At 37.8% G+C, this 22,345-nt stretch overlaps 1 protein-coding gene and 1 long non-coding RNA gene across 6 annotated transcripts in view; one reads left to right on the top strand and one right to left on the bottom strand.

Annotated features, from left to right (window-relative positions):
- The window catches only part of septin9a (septin 9a), an 84,601-nt gene that overhangs the window by 39,972 nt on the left and 22,284 nt on the right, over positions 1-22,345 (bottom strand). For 4 of the 5 annotated variants that reach the window (XM_016533372.1, XM_016533373.1, XM_016533376.1 and 1 more), the window contains one exon: positions 12,984-13,658. In XM_016533372.1, coding sequence (XP_016388858.1) covers positions 12,984-13,658 — 675 coding nt within the window. Of the gene's footprint in view, positions 1-12,983; positions 13,659-14,155; positions 14,287-22,345 lie in introns of those variants that run through there. The other variant, XM_016533374.1, reaches the window with a different exon arrangement.
- Positions 2,787-21,083, top strand: LOC107724441 (uncharacterized). Its single transcript, XR_001638025.1, has 3 exons — positions 2,787-3,438; positions 3,894-3,895; positions 21,071-21,083. It is a non-coding gene; the product is annotated as an uncharacterized LOC107724441 (long non-coding RNA).

Genomic DNA, 22,345 nt, shown 5'->3' with positions numbered 1-22,345 from the left:
CGTACCCACTGTATATATATATATATATAAATAAAAAGGAAGTAAACACTGTAACCAACTCAGTAATCTGGGAAGTTTGTGTGCATTGGGATTTGGGAATCATATTTTTTCAAATAAAGCCAAGGTAACACTCATTCAAATCAAAAGGGAGAATGTGAGCACTGTGTGCTTAGGCGCTGTGTTCTCAGCGCCGTCAAAATAAAAGTCTGGCGCGCTGTCAAAATAAAAGTTCCGCCTCGAACACATCGGCCAAACAGAAAAACTTATCGGCCGATGCCGATATTTGAAAAAAAATGCCAAATATCGGCCTTGGCGATATATCGGTTGACCACTAGCTATATAATTTTGACTAAATTTGCTCACAGAGTTAAATTACATTTGTAAAACTTTGTAATTACTGCAAATTACTAACATATCGTAGTGAAAAACATACAAAACAAATTGTGTAGTGAAAAACATCAATATTTGTTCCTGATACTTAAAGGTGCAGTAGGAGATCTTGGAAAATGCTAACTTTAGCCTGATAGCACTGAAAGCGAACATCCCACCCTCCCTGCAATCGCCGTCCAAAGCCACGCCCCCTGAATGCATATATGCTCACAGACCAGAATACAAGAGACAACATTACTAGGCTACATCAGCGGTTCCCAATTCCAGCCCATGTTCTGAAGTGAACTTAAACGGATTTCCCCTGCTCAGGGAGTAGGGAGCAATGAACACTGTGTAGGAATCATATCGATCGGAACACACTTCATGCACGTAGCTCACTTCTAACGAGCTGGTTATGTGAATCGGGTGTGTTAACTAAGCGAGACATGCAAAATATGTAGAGCGGGGGGGCGCGAGGACTGGGATCGAGAACCGCTGGGCTACATCATGAGTCATTCACCGGTGAGAAAACTTTAAATGTACTGCAATACCAGGAAAGTAGATCGGGTTGTTGATGTTTGTCTGCCATTCTCGCTCTTGTGTAGTGAAAAACATCAATATTTGTTCCTGATACTTAAAGGTGCAGTAGGAGATCTTGGAAAATGCTAACTTTAGTCTGATAGCACTGAAAGCGAACATCCCACCCTCCCTGCAATCGCCGTCCAAAGCCACGCCCCCTGAATGCATATATGCTCACAGACCAGAATACAAGAGACAACATTACTAGGCTACATCAGCGGTTCCCAATTCCAGCCCATGTTCTGAAGTGAACTTAAACGGATTTCCCCTGCTCAGGGAGTAGGGAGCAATGAACACTGTGTAGGAATCATATCGATCGGAACACACTTCATGCACGTAGCTCACTTCTAACGAGCTGGTTATGTGAATCGGGTGTGTTAACTAAGCGAGACATATATCGATGCACCTTTAAATAAATAAATAAATATGCCACGACCTGACAATCAACCTAAGCATGGCTTACTTTAGTTGTTTCTAGAACTTTAAGCACAAACTCTTATACTTACTTAACTTTTATATCCCTAGTAACACACAGAAGACATGACAGCCAACACAAAGTCTAAGAAAATCCTGAAAAGACTGAATCTGATATATTGTGATAAGCTTCATGACAGTCTGCCAAATGTTACATAAACAAATAATCCCTAAAATAGGGATGTTCATTTTAACCGGTTAACCGTTAACCGACCGTAATAATTTTTGAACGATTAATACAATCAGTTAAACGGTTTAAAAAGTCATTTATTAATTTTTTTTCAGTAATTTATCAAAATATTTAAAAAGGTTTGCTGCATGGTTAAACATCCCTATTTTATATTAAAAAAATGTGTTTTTTTAGAAGAAAATTTTTTCTTTCAGAAATAGGCCTAATGCCGACGCGAAATGTTTACAAACATTATAATAAACACTGTAAACATAGTGAATGCCAAAATATTATTTATTATGTAGCCTACTTCACTCGCGTTCCAATATCAACGTAAAACAAAATGTTTCGCATAACATCACCAGAAGCGCTGCAGGTGCATGATGTGATATGACCATGTGAATCCTCATGTTCTGTTGTTTGCTGCTTTTTGCGCATGTATAATTAATCCCCGGGAAACAAATGTTAGTATTTTTAACTGTTCACAGACACTTATCCTTTCTAATTTAATTAAATTCTAATTTAAAATAATCTTGTCGGTTAACGGTTAATAATCGGTTAATGAGCGTCGGTTGTCGGTTAGGAAAAATAACCAAAATGAACATCCCCAATCTAAAATTTACATACCAACATGCTAAACTGCATTAAAAGAGCACAAAAAATCCAGGCAATCTTTTTTTTTTTACCTGATACATGGGAAACACTGATTAAGCAGTAAACCTCAGTTGGCGGCTGCCGCCCTGTTTTCCAGAGCTGTTGGGAATGTAGAGTCATGGTGAGGAGGTCGTTAGAGAAAACAGAGTCAGACGCAGTCAAAGGCCTGTTTGTCACCATGCGTCCAGCAATGCAGCATGCTTCATGCAGATGAGAAACCACCTCGCTTCCGCACCACACAGCAGCTCTTTTGTTCTCTCCAGCACCGAGAGCCTGAGGAGGACACGTGTGAACAAGGATTCGAAGATGATTTAGTAGGAAAACTGCTCCATCTAGACTGCTTTTCATTTCAAACCGTCTCCCTTAGCCCGGACTGGAGATCTATTTTAGGCCAGTGGTTCTCAACTGATACGTTGTGACCAGAAATGGCAGGTTGGTTCTGTATGGGTTATGAAAATAAAATAAAATAAAAAAACATTTCAATTCCCACTGTTAAATCTAGGTCCTGAAGCAAAACCAGTTTAAAACCACTGATCTAAGCCAAGGCAAAAACTACTAAGTGAACTCAGCATCAACCCTTTCTGTGGGAGAAAAAAACAAAGTGAAGCTTCAAATCAAAGAGTTAATATAGAACTGCTGACCGAAGAGAAAACATCCACAGATACACATACGCAGAGATTCAGCATGCATCAAAACTATGTAAACTCCTACTGTTTGTGTGAAACGAGGGAAAGGTGACCAAAGGAAAATAAACTCTAGCTATTAGCATTTCAAAGCCGCCACAGTAAAGTTCATTTCAAATTAAGCGTGCAGGCGCCTCATGGGGCAGTGTGTGTGTGTCATGGTCCTGAGGGACGCACACGTGGGGGGAGTTAAAGGAATGTCAAAATTTAAATTTCTACCACAACAAATCTACTTCAGTGGTTACTCATGATTTTTGTGACTTACAAAAGACTGACCTCACAGAAACTCCTTCTGTACCAAAATGCACCTATTCTTTTTTTTTTTAGAATTTTTCTTTTCTTTTCTATTCTTTTATTTCCTTAAACCAACATGAAACAGAGTTCTGGAAACATTTTCAGTTCTGAACAAAGACATATTTATTGTATTGTGATGTCACACGCCTGTCTTTAGTGGTCCTCAACCAGAGGGCTGGGACCCACTTGGGGGCCTACGCAAATTTCCACTGCCCGGTTAATAACCAACGCTACAACACAAGCAGACATGTTTGAATGAAGAAGAATGAGGCTGAATGATTGCACAGCATCATAATGTACAGTAATACTGTAATAGAAGTGAAATGAAAAAGCTACTTGCATTTAAGTAGTTCAGAGTGGCCATAGACCACAGTGAATCATATATTACAGAGCTCTGATCTCAAAAACAGGTTTGTCAAACTGTAATATCTTCACCTGATGGAAAAAGGTTAAGACTCATGTAGAACAGTGACTCCTACTGGTCCTCAAAGCAGCTGCAGATGGAGAGAGAGCAAAAAAGAGAAAGTGAGCAAGCGAGAGGTCCTTTGATAACATATAGCTCACAACTCTAATAGGAATTCAACCTGAAATGACTCATGAGCAGAAATGTAACCACATACAATAGCCATCAAAATAACATCCTGCATTAATTACTTCCTCTTACAGCCAAGTGGTTCTTGATCTCCACTCTCTCTTTCACTTATTCTTTAATATCTGGATCCAGGCTAAGCCTAAAGTTGGTCTAAATGAACCTGATGTGGATGTAGCTGGAAAATATTGCCAGCACCTTTTCAGAGAGACGCAAAAAGTTCTGGACTGAGTAATAACTACTGAGCAAAGCCAACTCAGACTTCCAACACTGTGTGTGTGTGTGTGTGACTAGTGGAAAGTTTGCTGATGTGGTGAAGCCTCAAAATTAGATCAATACGAACGCTTCAAGAATCCGAACATATAAGTAACTTTTCCTTTTCAATCTACTCGTCTCTGGCCAAATAGCAGAAGAGAAGTAGGGTTGTGATGGTGAGGAAATTGTGTCACCCCGGGGCCGGGGGCGTTCCCTCTTTTCCTCAACTTTTAAATAGCTTGTAAAAGCGGCGTGCGCATTTTACTTTCACTTTCAAATAGTGGCAATGCGGAGTAAAGCAATTGTTCGTTTTTAGTTCGTTTGAATTTTTCCCTCTTTTCCTTCGCTTTTAAATAGCTTAAAAGGGCATTGAGCAGCCGCGTTCAGTTTTTAATTGTAGTGTCTGTTCTTTTACTGAACTAAATTATTTTTATTACTATAAAAAATCAAAACGACGGTGGGGGTCGGTGAAGCGGTGGGCAAGTGACGTAACCGGTGTTTCGGCTTAACACCGTTTAACACCCTTATCACCGTCAGCACTGTCTATCGCGGCAAGCCTAAAGAGAAGCAGCTGAAAATGTGACACACAGAGGCCTGAAAGCACAGATGTGGTCAGATACTGCGATCGCTTGACAAACCATGACATTAACCGCTGCATCAATGAGCAGCGCTAACCTCCAGATCACCCTTTCTTGCTCTCTTTTGTTTCTCAGTCTCCTCTGTAACTTCTCACACAAGAAAAAAGAAACCACAAAAAAGGCTGGAAACTTCTAGATCATCCCATCGCTGACATTTGCAGGGCTCTCTGAGGAGAATGCATGTGCCAAACACAGTAAAATTAAGAGCGCTCCTAGCATTCCACTCCTCTCAGGAACTCACTCCTTCAGCCCCTCTAGAAAAATTGCATGGTCATACTTAATGAAGAAGCAAATGATGGTCTGCAATAAACAAATTTTCCAAAAACAAAGGTGATGCATGCAATTTTCCGAAGTTAAAATACTTCCTATCCTATCGCAGTTTAATATGCACAGACAGCTTTAACTAAACTATTAGGTTGAATCTCACACTGTGGTGCTATCAAAACATTGCTCTATAAGAATCCAGACCCTACTGGTGTGAGTTTGAGGAAGGACAATGGTGACCAATGGCAGACACAGAGAAGTTCAGAATACCCGTTTGAAAGTGAAAACAATGGATCAATGGAAAAACACATCTGTGGTGGCATTGCCACAAAATTCTGTTACATTGCTGCTTGCACGCTTTGCGACACTTTAAAAGTGAAATGTCTAGTGAGAGGCGCTAAAACCCTGTTCAGTTCATTTGAAACAAATGGACATGAATCTGGCAAAGTTTTATTACATTGGTTGTTGTACAAATAAAAGCAGTAGGGAAATAAAATGTTCTGTTTACGTTTGAAAATAACGTACGGCCTACACTAAACCTAGCATTAACAAATGCAAACATGAGTAAACCTTTAGTATACTTCTACGATGCGCTGAGCTCTTTTATTGTGACTCGTACAATGCTGTACCAGGTGAGAAACCGAGCAAGTTTATTATGTTAGAAATGCCATACATATGGAGCTGGTTATGCGATACAAATGTTAAAAATGGGAGTTTACAAATCATGCACAATAGTCAAAGTGTTTTAAAGTGCCCCTATTATGGGTTATTAAAGGTTCATATTTTGGTTTTAGGAGTCCCCAACAACAGGTTGACATGCATGCAAGGTCAAAAAACACTTTAATTTTCTTATAATATGCATTTATTTTTACCTTATTTGCTCAACGACTCCCAAACGATTCACTCAACAATTCATTTTTCCAAAGCCCTCCTTTGTGTGACGTTAAACTGCGGTTATTGGTTATTGACGTCAACATGAAATGGCTTGGGATTCGTTTTAAAAACGACTCGTTTAAATGAATCAAAGTCGACTCTTTTGAGAGACAATAACTTTATACACGGTGCACTTTCAGATTTAAAACATTGCAGGATGTTTTCATTCACTTAGAGCTGTGTTACACACTGCATGAAAGGTAATTTTCAAAAATTCATAATAGGGGCACTTTAAGGTTATAACATAGTATTGTGCAACAAACCACACACAAAAAAAAGCTTTTATTAATTGATAATCTGCTCATAATATGTGTGAAAAGGAAGAAAAGACATAAAAGTTGTAGACCTTTTGCTGCCTCTAGTGTTCATTTCAGCTCAAAACTGGTATGTTTTTAGAGTAGGAAAAGGCACACATTTCCAGTAATCCTAGGTTGTTATTTTTGCTATTTTGTCGGTATGGAAAAAACAGACTCGATTATGTCAATTTTGAATCTCAGTTATACAGTATCTGTCCAAGGATTTAGGATTTGTATGTCCTAAATCAGAAAATAGTAAAATAAAACACATAGAAAATAGTATGTCACAGTCTTCAGGGTTAATATTGTCCACAACCCTCAGCATATGCAAGAGTTTTGGCTTGTGATGGTTCTTTGATACGGCATCAAGACACAATTTTATGGTACTATATTTCCCGACAGCCGTGTACTGGCTTAGTACATATTTCATCTTCATCATACATCATTTGTGAGGTATGTACTTCCCATAAGTAAACAAGTTTCTGTCCAAGGCAAAAAAACAACAACAAAAAAATAATTTAGGATAAACTGGCATTTAAAATCAAGAGCCAAAGAAAATGACCACAAAACTCAATTAGGATCTTACTCAGCCTCAAATTATGGTCTTGTCTTTGGATTAAAATCTCATTTAAAAGACCTTAAAGGTTCACAGTCAGAGTTTTCTGCCACAGTAAGCAGGTCTCTACTAAGATGTGTCAGCAGATTTATGGATAGAGGTCAGTTCCACAGAAGAAAGAAAGTCATACAGATTTGGAATGACATGTGGATGAGTAAATGATGACAGAATATTCGATTTTGGGTGAACAATCCCTTTATATCTTTAAACCCTTCACACTATTAGCATGCCACTTTAAGTGCTTTGGTCTTATAAAACACAGGATATGCCCAGACTACTTCCTGAAGTTACGGTGGAGGTCACTCTTAAGTATAAAAGGAGGTAAATGTGTCTGAACAATGTCTGAATCATTAAAGCACCTCTAAAGAAGCAGGAAGGTCTTTTTGCGTCACTTTAACAGCTTTCTCAATTCATCTCAGCCTCTGCGCCAAAGAGCAGCATGACAGTGATGACCTACCTTCTCTCTTCCTGTACCCAGCTCCTTGGAAACAATCGTCATAGTTTCAACACGCCCGTGAGCAAACTTAAAAGCCTCCTACAAATGCCAAGAGCAGTTCTGCACCGTTTACCATGCGGAGTCTAAAGGAAAAAGAGCAAGGTCAACCAGTCACAGCTGATGGCTCAAGGAAGGAAGCTCGTGTGAATGTGCGCATGAGTGTGTGTTTGTATAAGAATATGAACTACACTTTAAATCACTTACTGATAAATCCAAGAAAGCAAAAGAGCTTTTCTGTAATGTTTCCTCCAGGAAATATGGTTGTTTCTTCAACTACAGGCACGTTTATGTCCAAAATGTTTATTTTTGTTAAAACTAATTACCAAGTAGACAAGCCTGTCAATGAAGACCATGTTTGAAAGAAAACATGATAGATATTAGATTTGTGCCGGTATTCGGTAATGCGATATATCACGGTAATGAATGTGCACGATATTGTTATCGTGGGCACTTCTAAATACCGTGAATAATTATATATTACAAATTATTCAGAATTTTGAATGCATTTTAAGAATACTTTTCCCATAAACTGGTCAAAATGCACAACAGCGCTGTATGCTTCGTGAAAGAGGCTCGTGCACTCTGATGTAAACAAGCGCGGACGTGAAGCACATGGCGGACCTGTTATACTGTATTATGGCAGCACTTTTTTTAAACTTAATTTCAATATCGTGATAATACCGTATACCGTAATAAAAGCATTAGCAATTAATCGCAACATGAAAATTTGATACCGGCATATCCCTAGATATATGTAATCTTAAACATAAGATAATTTTTTTCGGACAAAAATCAATGTTAATATTAGTATTTTTGCCTATGTTTGTATTTGCATCATTTTCAATATAGTTGTAATTTAGTCACATTATCTAAAAAGTGTGTATTTTTTTTAAGTATGTTTAATTTATTTTATTTTATTATTTAGCTAACAAAATGTTTTTTAAAAAAATGCCATTTCCACAACATGCGCAATACATAATTTCATTACGCAATTTGTTGGAAAAGTTAATGACATTTTAGAAAAAGGCCAAAAAATTAGGAGTTGGGCATTTTTAGTGTACAAAAACTATTGAGAGTGTGGGAAAAAGTCCAAATCCACACACATATGAAATGAACAGACATTAAAATGCTCAGTGATTCTCCTGGTAATAAAAGTGCAAGATCCTCCAGACAGCCTAAATCTACACCATAAACAATCATTCTTAATGCCGCAACATCTTTCGCAATATGCAAATCCAATTTCCAAATGCTTGCTGATGGTCCTGTATCAGCAGAACAAATGTAAGAGGTCTGTCCGGCTGGCTGGGGTCTAATCAGAGGTCACACCTCATTTAAGAGAAAACTGGCATGACAAGAGTCGGTCCCTGCGGGGATATAAATTTCCATTAGCCTCAAGGTTGAGGGAGAAGGAAAAATTCACACACAATGACTTCAGTGAAGGTCTTCCAACCAAATTCTCAATGACTAGTCAAAAAGGCATGCTATCTCTGACTAATACATGAAAACTCTCTGAAAAACACAAATGCTATAAAAATAGAGAGAGAGAAAAAAAAAAGATACATCCAATAACCTCACTTTAAGTTATAGAATAAACTGACCTCACAGTGCACTATTCCCACGGCAGAATATTCACTACAAATCAAACTGTTTCTATTAGACACACTTTTAAGAAAGATGATCCACTTTAAGATGGAAAAAGTTTTTGGAAAATTAATCATTGCACATAAAATCAAAATGGTTAACAACGAAACTTTCAATGGCAAAAAGCTTTTGTGACAGAACTCTTTCCTTTTGGGGTGATCTGAATCTAAAGGAATTTTCCCACAAACATTCACAGGGGGAATTCATACAACAGGATGGCAGAAACAGACGAACGGTCACCTGGTAAGTGTGTCATTCTGTTCAGTTCATTGTGAAAGCTCAACTCCCTCTCATCCCTACGGGTCACAACCAAGTCATCCAGCAGCCACCATTAAAGCAATAAATGCTCTTCATGAGTAACACAGACATAAACCACAAACTAGTGAGTAAGCAAGCACTTTTCATCATCTGTTAAAGGTCACATAAGAAACAATAAAGCTTTTTTCCCCAAACTCATGAAGAGCGTGACCTGGACTAACAATTGTAATAACAGATGTATTAGTATATAATAAATCAAGACAACACACAGCCATAGACAACTGATGGAATGAAATTAAACTATTTATTTGAAATAAATATCTTTAAGTTATCAGCATCTTTTCTATCCCTTTTAAATACTTTTGTGCATCTTTGATGAAGACACGTATTCAAGGTAAATTACAGAAGTTAGAAATGTCAAATTCTGTGATTTTTTTTTTTTTAAATGAATCTCATGCATCAATGCATTATGTTATACAATTCCCTTCACACGTCCTGAACAGCAACACATGCTTTAAATTATTAGTACTGGAGTATTTTTTCTAGTTTAAAGTAAAAAAAGCCCTACTCAGGTCAGTTCATTTTCACTCTTTTTTCCCCCTCATCTAGACACTTTACAGAGACTTTGTTCTGCCTGGCACTTAGTGCTTTATCTCTCTCTTCTCTGCTTCTCCTTATCTGGGCTTTGTTAGCAGGGCTCTGCTCGCTGCATCCACATTGGGGCTTGTGCAGGAACAGTAATTAAACCCAAATGTGCCGCAGGCTTCCTGGATCACATCCTGAAAAGGTTTTCCATCTCTTTTAGAGATTCTGTCTTATTCATTCTCAAGAAAAGTAAAAATCCTTTAGGACCAAAGAAGGACAACAACACTCACAAAAACAGAAAATAGAGAAAAACATTGTGTCTAAAGCATGCACTTGCTTCTCAATGCAGTGAATTAAGTTCTTCAATTATAGGCAAACACATTAGATGACAAACCATTCATGTTCTCTACACTGTTTGCCACGCTGTCTTCTGTATACAGTGTAAAAGCTGAAATTTAAACGGTGTCTATTTTTATGCAGCATATTTTATGAACTCCAGATCTGGACAGACACACCCACCAGCTGAACTCATGTGTCGCAAACCAACAAGCCCCTTAGCTAGGCTCTAGTAGGCTGTAAGGCCTTGTTCTCACAATCTCACTCGTAACACTTGTGCCAGAAGGGAGAGAAAAGTCATCAGAGACTTATATCTTTCATATGCAAATGTGGAATCTGATGGGGGACACCTTGAAACAATTACACCAATAAGAAACAGATGCTTAGTACTGGAAGCGCTTGATAACAAATAGAAAACATAAGCACCAGAAATAGCAAGTCTTTGCATTGGGTGAAGGTATAGTTCACCCAAAAATGAAATCTGTCATCATTTACTCACCCACATGTCGTCCCAAATCTTTGACTTTCATTTGTCTTTGAAAAACTACCAAGAGATTTGTTCCTTAATTTAAAGGCCATGCAACCAAAACATTGATGCATTAAAACTAAAAGGTCAACCATGCTTGTTTGATGCATGAACCAGTGAGTTTTAAGGATGAGCATCCAATGATGAATGTTTAGCCTATATGTGAATAAATAAGTCTAAATTAAATCTATCCATCATGTAAAGTGATTAAGAGAAGACTTGGATTAAGCCACAGTTTCAAAGATGAATAAAAGTCTTTTGAGTTTGGAATGGCATGAAGGTGAGTAAATGATGACAGATTTCTTTTTGGGTGAACTTTCCTTATAATCTTTAGAGTAATGTACTGTAGAAAGCTAATGAGAGAGAGAGCTAGAGAGCAGAAGGTTGAGAAAATCTATTGTGTCCATGTCCAAGATTTACATAAATGTTTCTTTATTTGGTGCTTTAAAGCTTCACTGTTCTTCTCAGATTGGCTCAATGCAATTTTTAGTCATGACTTTAGAATACGGTTTCTGAGCCAGTGTTACACTCAGAACTAATACGGTCACAAAAAAACAGGCCTTTTCAGTACGAGTGCAAGAATAGCCATTGCTTGGGCTACATTCAACCTTAAAACAGCAACTTCAAATTTTGATCTCATAAACAGCCTGACACCCTGTCTATCTGAGTGGGGAGAGAGTAGATGGGGTTATATGGAAACTTTTCATATTTGTATTACTGCCTAAGAGGAACCCTGATAATCTCAGTGTTGATCCAGTGCTAAAACAATGCATCAGATCTGTTGACCTCACTCAATGATACAGCTCCAACATTCTTTCCTATGAGGAGGTTCTGTTTTTCTCATTACCTTATGCTGGATTCTGTGTGATTTGATCACTACTCAACCTGGAGTGTGCTTAGGAAGAAGACGTTCTCATGGGCCCCTGCTTCTCAAAGCACAAAGCTTCAGCGAACCTCGATTTCAAAAGAAATGACTGTGTATAAAGTGGGGTTCAAAGGTCCTCGTTGACAATGGAAAAATCTGTCATTTTAAATCTAGCTTGAACCTGGAAATAGACATGTACGATATGTATTGTCTACAATAATATCATAATTGTTGTTTTGATGACGTGCGAGATGACATCATCATTCATCACTTATGAAAAAACTTTTTATTAGTTTATGCTTTCACTGTCTGATTTAGCATATTAGAATGCCACCAAAAATAGTTCCAAACAAAGCCAGAGCAGAACCATTCAATGACAAGTTTCAATGACTGACTCGATAAGACAGGGACTTGCCACCACCTGCAAGTGTATTTCAAAATAATCATATATCATTTATATATTATTTCATATTTCAGTATTCAAAATGTTTTTTTTTTTTTACTTTAAAAATAACATTAAAAACTTGTTGTATCAAACAGTCTGTGTTAAGGTTATTTTATAAGGTTAGAAAAAAAATTACTAGCCTATACAAAGTTAATGCCCCTAAAGTAAGAAAAAAATCAACTTAATATGACCCCTCAATGAAAATATTCATTTGTTTGTTTGTTTAATGCCATGCCAGCTTCTATGGCTATTTTCATGGAGAAAAATTTATAACAGAATTATATTAGGTTTTTTACATTTATTTTCGCTAAAAACTCTAAAACTGTATCTGGCTTAACTCTGTTAAAAATCTCTTCAAAAGAGTTAACTGAACAAAAAAAGTTCTCACAGGATAAAAACCAGCACAATCTAATAAAACATGCTTCAGAGAGGGGTTTTTGAAAATATTCATTTCTGTCACAACTTTGAACTGACCACAGCACAGAAGAATATGAAAAGCTGTCGAGGCCTAAACCAGCCAGGATATCAGTACAAAAACACGCTTGGCTAAATGCTAATTATCGTTATCAATAAAATCCCCCAAAAATGTCAATATCACACACCCCTATCTGGAAATAAAGAGGTTTTATGATTTTTGAAAATTGTCAAAATTAACATTTTGATGCAAAATTAAAAAGAAACTTCTAAAACTCTGCTCTAAATTAAAGAACAAAATCATGTGAACTCCTTTGTTTTGTGTTGTGTGTTTGTACACACAGATGATCTATAGAAAGTACTGCTAAAAATTCCCTTTTTTACTCAAATTGCTATGCTGATAACATAATTTGCAATCAAAAACTGTATTTAACTAGAAAAATTGGTGAAAATGGTCACACTTTTTCTCAGGTTTATAAACCCTACTGAATATAAAACATCAGCAGACACTCCAAGCGCACGTCACAGTGTAAATATCAGATCCAGATCATGCAGGCATCTAGCCAGACAGCAATTTAGCAATGAAAGAGCACATGTGACTTACTCTCTAGAGGCCTTGGGGGGGCTTCATGTACTGATGGAGGGGTTTTGTATTCATTGAAGGTAGGAGTGATGCTGGCTGCGGAGGTGAAGCTGTTCTCTGACTCCCTTGCAGGAGACGGTGTGTCCAGCTGTCTGTTAATGTGCATCTCAGCCCGTCTAGCTGAGATCTCAAGAGGGCTGGGAGGCTCTGCTCGCCTCTGGGACAGCTCAGGGATCCGGGACGAGGATATTGGTGGGTCGGCTCTCCTAGGGGGTGTTGGAGGTTCCTGGGGTCTGCTGTGGTTACCCTCAGCCCTTCTGTGAAGAGACCCGTCTGTGGCTTTACTCTGGAGCGAGACCTCAGGTCTCTTTAAGCCGAAGCGGGCGATACCGGGACTGGGTGAGCTGTCCACCTGCTTGGAGGAGATGTCGATGGAGATCTCTGTCCTGCGCGACACAGTCTCTGGGACGCGGCCCCCTGATAACTCCACGCGCCTCAGGCTGGACTTTGGAGAGCACTGGTTGGAGGAGGAATCTACAGCGTGCCTGGAGGTGGACTCGGAGTTGAGCGATCTCATGTCGTGGAAACGGCTGCTCGTAGAAGAGGTGGAGGAGCGCAGAGGATTGGTTGTTCTACGGGATAGAGGGGATGGGTTTGTGGATGTATCCTCCTCCACTTCAAATGACCTCTTAAGTGCTGTAAACAAATATAAATAAAAACACGTGCATAAAAATCAGGCAACTTTCAAAGCTTTAAACAGGCAAACTTCTAGAAATGGATACCTACATACATTACTTAATACTTAAACATAACTACAAAGACTTAGTTTCGTTAGAATTTGCTAACTAAACCTAAAACAAACCAATTTTATAACAGAAAATGATTTCCAAAATTAGGCCACCTAAGCATGCAAGAACAATAGGAGTTAAATAATTAAACAAATATAAGCCTTTATACATCTAAAATAAGACAGACTGATAGAATCAACAAAAGATTAACGGAATTTGTTTCAGTTTGAAGATGTTTAACCTTTTCTACCGGATTAAAAATGTTAATAACGTTCGCATGGTCGCTCCGTAACGTGTAAAGACGCTACTAAAGTGTCTTTCGCGCCGGTGTGGATATAAAAACATAAACAGTAGTTGTCTGTTTGAAATAAGAACAGTTTTTATTTTTTTATTTTTTTTAAATACCTGATTTCACGCGCTTCAAATGTTTAGTAAACATAGCTGCAGCTTGAGAGCTCTCACGCTTGAACACCGCCATCACCTGACTCGAGCGCAATGGGATTTAGACGTGTCCGGTTCGTTCATTTGAGTCGAATCTTTTTAATGAATCGGCTGAATTGGTTCACAAACGATTGTTTCATTATTGAATCGGTCCGAACGGGAGCAAAAACTTCACTCATTAAACCGGAACTGTCTCTTTTGAACATGACTGACTCGCAGTGATGGTCCATAGTAGGAAATAAATACTATGGCAACCACCAACTGTTTGATTACCAGCAATCTTCAAAATATCTTCTTTTATGTTCGACATAAGAAAGCAACTCATACAGGTTTGGAACGACATGAGGGTGAGTAAATGATGACAGAATTTTCATTTTTGGGTGAACTATCCCTTTAATTCGTGTGCTGGCTCATCAAACCGAGAATGGCCTCTTTCTAACGTGTTGAACTGAACAAAGAACGAGCTGAAAGAGATTTGGACTGAACTGGAACTATTTGACAGATTGAAGTTACTTTAAACGAACAGCAGAAATATTTTGCAAAATGTAAACATTTAGGTAACTTATGACAGCGCAACACGCATACGAAACAGGTTTGTTTATCTATCTATCCATCTATCTATCTATCTATCTATCTATCTATTTTGCCACTACTTATGATGCATCAGGTGCATTTTTGTAACTTTTAGCATTTTTGTCCTGAGCCCTGGTTAATTTCTGACCCTAGGACAGTGAGAGATAAATTGCTGGCACTGCATCAAGACAAAAAAAGTTTTCACCCATAGCTAGGAGTGCAAACATTGATGAGGTTCTGAAACTGGAGCTGGACAGCCTTAAGATTAGATTTTTCAATTAGCCTATCTGCAATGTGGCGCTTGACAGAAAGAGACACACAATGGCATGCTTGGTCGCTCAGGACATTTGTCTATACTAATCCCCAGGAAATTTCTAGACACTTGAGTCATGCACAGACACAGCAGTCATATTAATGGCCAACAGCAGCACTACGCCTTTAAGTTCTGAGCAGGTGGTTGCTATTCCATCCAGTTGGTCTGTCCAAACATTAAAGCACATATCCCTCTCTTTTGTAGAACGGCATGGCCCCTTGGCACTGCTGTTTGTTAACAACATCCCATCATTTTTTAAGCTATAGTGCTGGCAAAATATTGGACGTGTGTAAGTTAAGTATTTTCCAAGTGGCTTGGAAGCTCAGAGACTATTTCACTGAAACAGCAGTTTGGCCAAGTAAGATTTGGCATAAGTGCCCATGGCACATTAGCAAAATAACATTATAATCTACTTACTGGAACCTTTTGTTGGCATCTCTCTGAAACTACCCTGAAATCATATTTTAGCAAGTTTTCTTTCTGTGGAGCCAATAAATGCTGGATGGATGCAAAGGGCCTTTGCAAATCTTGCCTTTTCGTCGTACAAACTTCAAGGCATCCAGTTCACAGCTGGATCTTAGTTCAGTGTGGGAGAGGATCAGTGTTTGAAGTTCTATTGGCAGCCTTATTCATGAGAAATAAACGATTGCTGCGATCAGATATGCATCCAGCTGTGGGACAAAATAGGAAAATTAAGAGTCTATAGGCTAAAGGTGGCTATTTCTATTCTTAAGCTAATGAAAACTTTTCATGTTCATGAAATAAAACAATATGAAATACTTAAAATTAAGCTTGAAAAAGATAAATTAAAATGATAAATGTTGCCTTGACAATTAACTGAAATACTAAAAATACTAAAATAAATGAATACTAAATAGAAATATTTAAAATAAAATGACAAAAATACTAAAACGTTAGCTATAATTAAAATGAAAACATATCAATACAAAACTCAAAATATTAATAAATACTACAACAGTATGTAAAAACACACAAAAAAACACTAAAATAGGGGATAACACTAAAAAAGGGATAGTTCACCCAAAAATATAACACACACAAAAAGATGATTTGAAAAAACGTCTCTGTGTTTGGAAGGTTTATTATTTTTATTTTTATTTTTTTTTTTTAATTCTGTACAATGACAGGGGGACCAATATTGTTTTGGACCCTGCTGGATTTCATTTATGGACAGATGCGTCAAAATATCTGTTACATTTAAGAGCAGGTGATAATTCAGATCTTTAAGTAGGGCAGGTCCAGTGTTTCTCAGGACGTCCACTGTCTCATATAGGCTAAGTGTCCATTATGTACCTCTACGTTTTACGTCATGCTATTCAGTGACATGCTTATCATAACACAGCACACATGGATCCATTTTCTTCCAACACACAGGAAAACTGACCTCCGTTCAGCAGGAAAGGATGGAAGCCGTTGGTCCTGTTTTACAGTACCCTTGCATTTGGATAAGGAAAAGAGGCCTGCCAGGCATTTGTTTCATTTTTGAGTGGTTGAGTGATGTTTTTTTCCCCTTACACCACTGGTGTTATGATTGGACATGTGACACTCTCAATTCAGGCTTAGAACATACATTTATTTTGAACTGCTTTGCTTTTTCTCATGAGCCAGAGGAGAGAATCACCATTTTTCTCATGAGTCATCTTCAGAGGGGGCTTTCTTTTAAGCTGCGCCCTGATGATATAATTTCCTGTCATTTCAAAGTGTGGCTGGATTCAAATGGAATCCTGCATGCACTGAATAACTGCGCATTATGCATTCTGTGATTATACCAGACATAATCAACAAAACACACACAAAATCCCTTGGGCAGGATTATGGCTCAACGGAAACTGATTGTGAATATGTGTTAAACAGGAAGAGACATTGTCTGTCTTGTTGCTTCAGTCCAGGCAATAATATACTTGGCACTGAATGCTATATAGAAGCATACACAGATGAATCATAATAGTTTGATGTACAACAGGATAAATCTCTCTCAGCATTTGTCGTCAAACAACCTTTTCATTCACAGACAGGAAGTCAATGATTACAGGCAGATTTTACTGTGTAGTCCAATCGCTCTGTGCTTTTGGACTCTATAAAGTACAGTATAAAAACCATACAGTGCACTACAGCCAAAACAAGCACATGACCTCTTACATAAGAATCTTCATCTCAGTATGGTGCATGTGTATTTCTGACAGGGTGAGCTGGCTAGACACATTTGATGAGAGCTTCAATTGTGTCTGACTTCAAACCTCTGTCTCTCCGTGGTTTCAAAAACTAGATCATAAAATGCACTGAAATGAAATAAATTTAAGAAAAGGCCTATATAATTGAACTACATTTGACTGACACGGAAGAGAATAATTTGTTGAATAAAGTCATTATTTTTGTTTTCTTTGCACACAAGAAGTTTTCTCGTAGCTTCATAAAATTACGGTTGAACCATTGATGTCACATGGACTATTTAACGATGTCCTTACTACCTTTCTGGGCCTTGAACATGGTAGTTGTGTTGCTGTCTATGGAGGGTCAGAAAGCTCTCAGATTTCATCAAAAATATCTTAATTTGTGTTCCGATGATGAACGAATGTCTTATGGGTTTGGAACAACATGAGGGTGAGTAATTAATGACAGAATTCTCATTTTTGGGTGAACTATCCCTTTAAGTAGCATTGTGTACTTATTATGCACTATTCTGTGCCATTTTGTAGTATGAATAGTGTGAGTGCTGTGCTCACCCTGAAAATTCAAACTAGAAGTGTGCTTCAAATACCCAGATGATGCATTTATCCAAAAAATAATAACTGAAGGGGATGGGATGTCAGACTCGGATGCTGGATGACAAAATAACTCAAAAATCATACACTTGATAGTAGAGTACATATTTTATGTATAGTACGTCATTTGGGACACAACTTGCGTGTTCTAAGTGATGTTTACCTCATTGCTATGCAGTTGGTAGGAAGACACTGCATATGAAATTGCATGCTGTTTGAGTAAGTATGACGTTTGAATTTGAACTTACTTCACGAACGTTAAAAAGTTTATTATGAATATGGATAGTATGAATGAAATTTGGATGTACTACATCCACCATGTTGATATGGTCATATGACCTACAGCATCAGATGTGTTGCCTCACTGCCATTTATAAATTCTCCCCCATGTGTTCATCAAATGTGTATATAAAAATGTCACCGGAAGTAGTAAGTCATACTGTTTTCAGATACTATGAATACAGACATTCACATTCACATACTGTTTTTCGCACACTAGCCTATAAAAGTGTTCTATTTCGGATGCATTCGTTCTGTTCTGGGTTGTTGCAAGGTAGTTGTTTACTATAAGTCTCAGCCATTGTTAATCTAGTCCTCTTAGTGTAAATCTATGGGATATATTGTCCATTTTAATATTTTGTTTGTGTCTAAATTGCGAAAGTGATGCTTCCCTGACCAAGCTCCACTAACTAAAATAAAAGTGGGTATTTTGATAGCTATTTGGTCCAGAAATGATCATAACAGTTCAACTATAATCTCAGACAAGAGCAATCTGTCGTAATTATCACAGTCACATCTGCCCAGCCAGAAGAATCAGAGGTGTTTGAGGTATGTGCCGGCAAAAACAACAGGATACAAACAGAGAGTGTGATTCTGCTGTAATGATATGTTTGGCCTTGCTGATCTGCGAGAGTTTGGGAGCTGTGTGACACAGCCTCAGGCTGTGGTGGGAAATGGGCCGCACGAAAACACATAAGAGCCCTCTCTCTCTCCCTACACACAGCTGCAGCTTTGAGTAAACACGTACAAACTCACACAGATGCATTTGCTCTCACACAACCTGAAGACACAATTTTAATTTTTAGGTTGTTTTTTTTCTTTAAGACAGTAAAGCTTTTTTTTTTTTTTTTTAATAGAATGCTGACTGGTCAACCAGCTAATGACTATTTTCGACTAGTAAAGCCAGATACCAAAACTGGATTTCCTGACTGGATAATCAACTAGTCTACAAGTTGACTAGTTAATTCAACCCCAAATATAGTAGGTGCTGGTAAGTGTGCAGATCTCTTTTCAAGGCCATTTCTAAGAAAGGCAAAAAATAATCAGGACTTGGATTAAGACTTGGGAAAATGGTATGAAAATTCATGTGACACAACTGTTATCAGTGACCTCTCTTTCTCATGCACCTCTCTTTTATTTCTATTTTTATGAACTTTTCCTGTCTCTATTTTACCTCCCCTACCAGACTGTCACCCCTCCCATACACACCCACACATCTACTTGAAATGATAATGCAATGTTTTTGAGACAGTAAGTGCATCATAACCAGTCTTAACCAGTCTCAGAGTTAAACCAACACTCATAACAGTCACACATTCACATGTACTACAGCTTAGCAAGGGTTAACTGGTCTGGCTTATTATGATAAGCTTGAGGACATTCATAAAGTTTCATAAATGAGAACTTTTAATATCCTTTACGTTACAGATGGCCATAAACTCCATGGTCATGTGACTGCTCAACATAACACATGCACATAGCACATATGTTTCCAGGGAGTATATCAGTATGTTCACACTTAAAAAGTACAGTTATGAATTTCACAAGTTATGAGCTTCATATATTAAGCCCATTTCCTTGTGCGGAGGCCAGCACTGAATAAATGGAAGTCATTTATTGCTCCGTTCCCAACCACAAGCCTTCTCTGAAAGTGTAAAACAGCATTAGGCTGTAAGTGATGTGTTCGGTCATTGGCAGGACAGTGCTAGTGTCTCATTGGTTTTCTTTGGGAGCTGTTAACCTGATGAGAAAACTAGCATTGCTAACATAGCATATGCTGTGCACTGGTTTCCCACTAGGATTCTTAACTAGCAAGACATTTTTTTAGTCATCTAGCTTTATTAAAAAGAACATGCTGGTTGACAAGCATCACCAGCAAGGTTTTGAAATTATGCTAGTTCTTCAGTTAGACCTGCTGGTAAATTCATACTGGTCTAAACAGTTTTTTTCCCAGCAATAATTAAAGGATTACCATATCTTCATGTGAAAGTTAGCCTAGAATTTGCTTGTTTATTTACTAGCCATTAACCAAAGCTAATGGACTTTGTGACGCTTTTCCCACCCTGAGGTAACGTTGCACAGAACCACACTATAAAGTGCATACTTCTCTTTATAGTGTGGTCAGTCCTGCCTATAAGCTCTGCAAATAGCCACGCTTGATGACGACTTTAGAGACTTTAGCTTTACATGCAACAACATGAAAGTGGTTTGGTCACAGTATAATGAGAGTGCTTTCCCCTCCTAATGTCTTATTTGTTAGCAATGTAATGAGTCCAAGTCTGAAATAGTTGTCATGTGTCCATGAAATGACCAAAAAGGTGCCAATTTAGGTCATCCAGAGCACTCCAACAGAACCCATTTAGAGACACATAAATACTTGGCTGGTCTAGAGCTGTTGTAGTCTGAAAACAAACACATAAACAAATGTGTTTCTATCTGTCTTGATTATCTAAGCACACTCACTCCAGTATTTACTTATGAATGACACTGAATGTGTCTGCATTGGTTTAGTCTCAGCCTGAAACCGCCCACAGATGGTTCACTGACAGTTTGCTGCATACTACTAAAAAAACTGGGAAAAAAACTCTTGATTTGGCAAGCTTAATAGCAAGTGCACATATATCCACAAGCAGAACTGCATATATATTTGCTTTTTAAAAAAATATTTTATGTAAAATGAAAAAAAAAAAAACAAGACTGCTGCACCTTTATTTAAAGCTGCAGTCCGTAACTTTTTTGGTTAAAAATGATCCGAAATCAATATTTGAGCAAGTACATAACCAGCCAGTTTTCCAAACTATCGCCTTACTTTAGCCCGATTCACAACGGTTAGCTTATAATACATTTTTCTAATTTGAGTGGTACGGGTAGGTTTTCGCGGGAAATTCGAGCATGCCGCTGCGTCATTACGTCACGTCTGTAAACATAAAGAAATTGTCCCGGCTACTAGGCTATATCACATAAATCTACTCGCTTATACACACTATACTCATAGTCACGCAATGCTGATGTTGTTAACATTAACAATTTGAGAATAAAGTATAACAATAATAATAATTTGCACGGTTTGATGTGATATGAGCTAATTTAGATTTAATCACCACCATTGGTAGCGCGATTTATTGTAATGCTTTTTTCCTCAGTTGGTCAGAACAAACGTGGCAGACATGTTACTTACTTGTTCAGATGACAATATCTGGTGAAAATCCTTATTTGAGTCATATTTTCCAAGACGTAGGCTAGAATCTGTGAGTGCAAAGTACAATATCCACACCGGTGCGGTGACTGACTGCCACACACACATACTCCTCAAAACATTAGATTCATCCGCCCTGGAGCCGTGCAACCGCACAACCCACACAAGCTAGATAATTCCGCACACAGCTGCAATTGCAGGTTTTCAAACAGTGATGGCAACAAAGAGGCAAAACTTACGGACTGCAGCTTTCAATTATTTTTTATTACCAGTCTATGTCGAATAACTCCACCCCTAAATTGCACATAAAAACAAATGAACTGTGGTTTGTTCATTTACATATTATTAGAGGTTCACAATATATTGGTATATTGCTATTTGCCAAAATTAAACATGCATATCATATCGTTCAAAATTTTATATTTAATTGTTTATGCTCATTTCTATTATGTTTTAACTCAAGTTATTCTTTAAAAGCACTAAAAATGTATTAACACTGTTGCTAAAATGTAATCTTTAGCAAATTTCGAAATGAGTATCCATCTTTCATACTTTATACTATAATGTTATGATGCCTAAATTCACCCATAGAATTTAAAACAACTAATTTTTTTGATTTAATGCTTTATTTTTAATTTATATAGATGAAATAGTATTGAATTTTGATATCAGCTATGTATTGTTATCGCCCATATCATGAAAATAATTATTCACTTTCAGTATTGCCCGGAATTTAAGAAAGTAAACAGTTCTTAGCTACAATATGCTGCAATGTGGACCAGACCTTTTGCCGTTAAGTCAAATGTTTGGCTTTGTCAGAAAAGCACAGCTCCATTCAGGTCCGTAAAGACACTTCTAAATTGAGGTGAAACTCTACGTCTGGCAAACCTGCCATTTTCGGCACCCGCAGAATTCTGCGCTTTCTGTGGAATTTCCTCCTTCATTTGTCTGTAAGTTTTAGCTCAAAGCCAGAGCAAACTGTCTGGCTTTTTTCTGTCTGTCCCTCTCTC

The sequence above is a fragment of the Sinocyclocheilus rhinocerous genome, unplaced genomic scaffold (genome assembly GCF_001515625.1).
Source record: "Sinocyclocheilus rhinocerous isolate Xijiao unplaced genomic scaffold, SAMN03320098_v1.1 scaffold485, whole genome shotgun sequence".
In the NCBI taxonomy this organism is placed as follows: domain Eukaryota; kingdom Metazoa; phylum Chordata; class Actinopteri; order Cypriniformes; family Cyprinidae; genus Sinocyclocheilus; species Sinocyclocheilus rhinocerous.
This window is presented reverse-complemented; position numbering and strand designations above follow the sequence as displayed.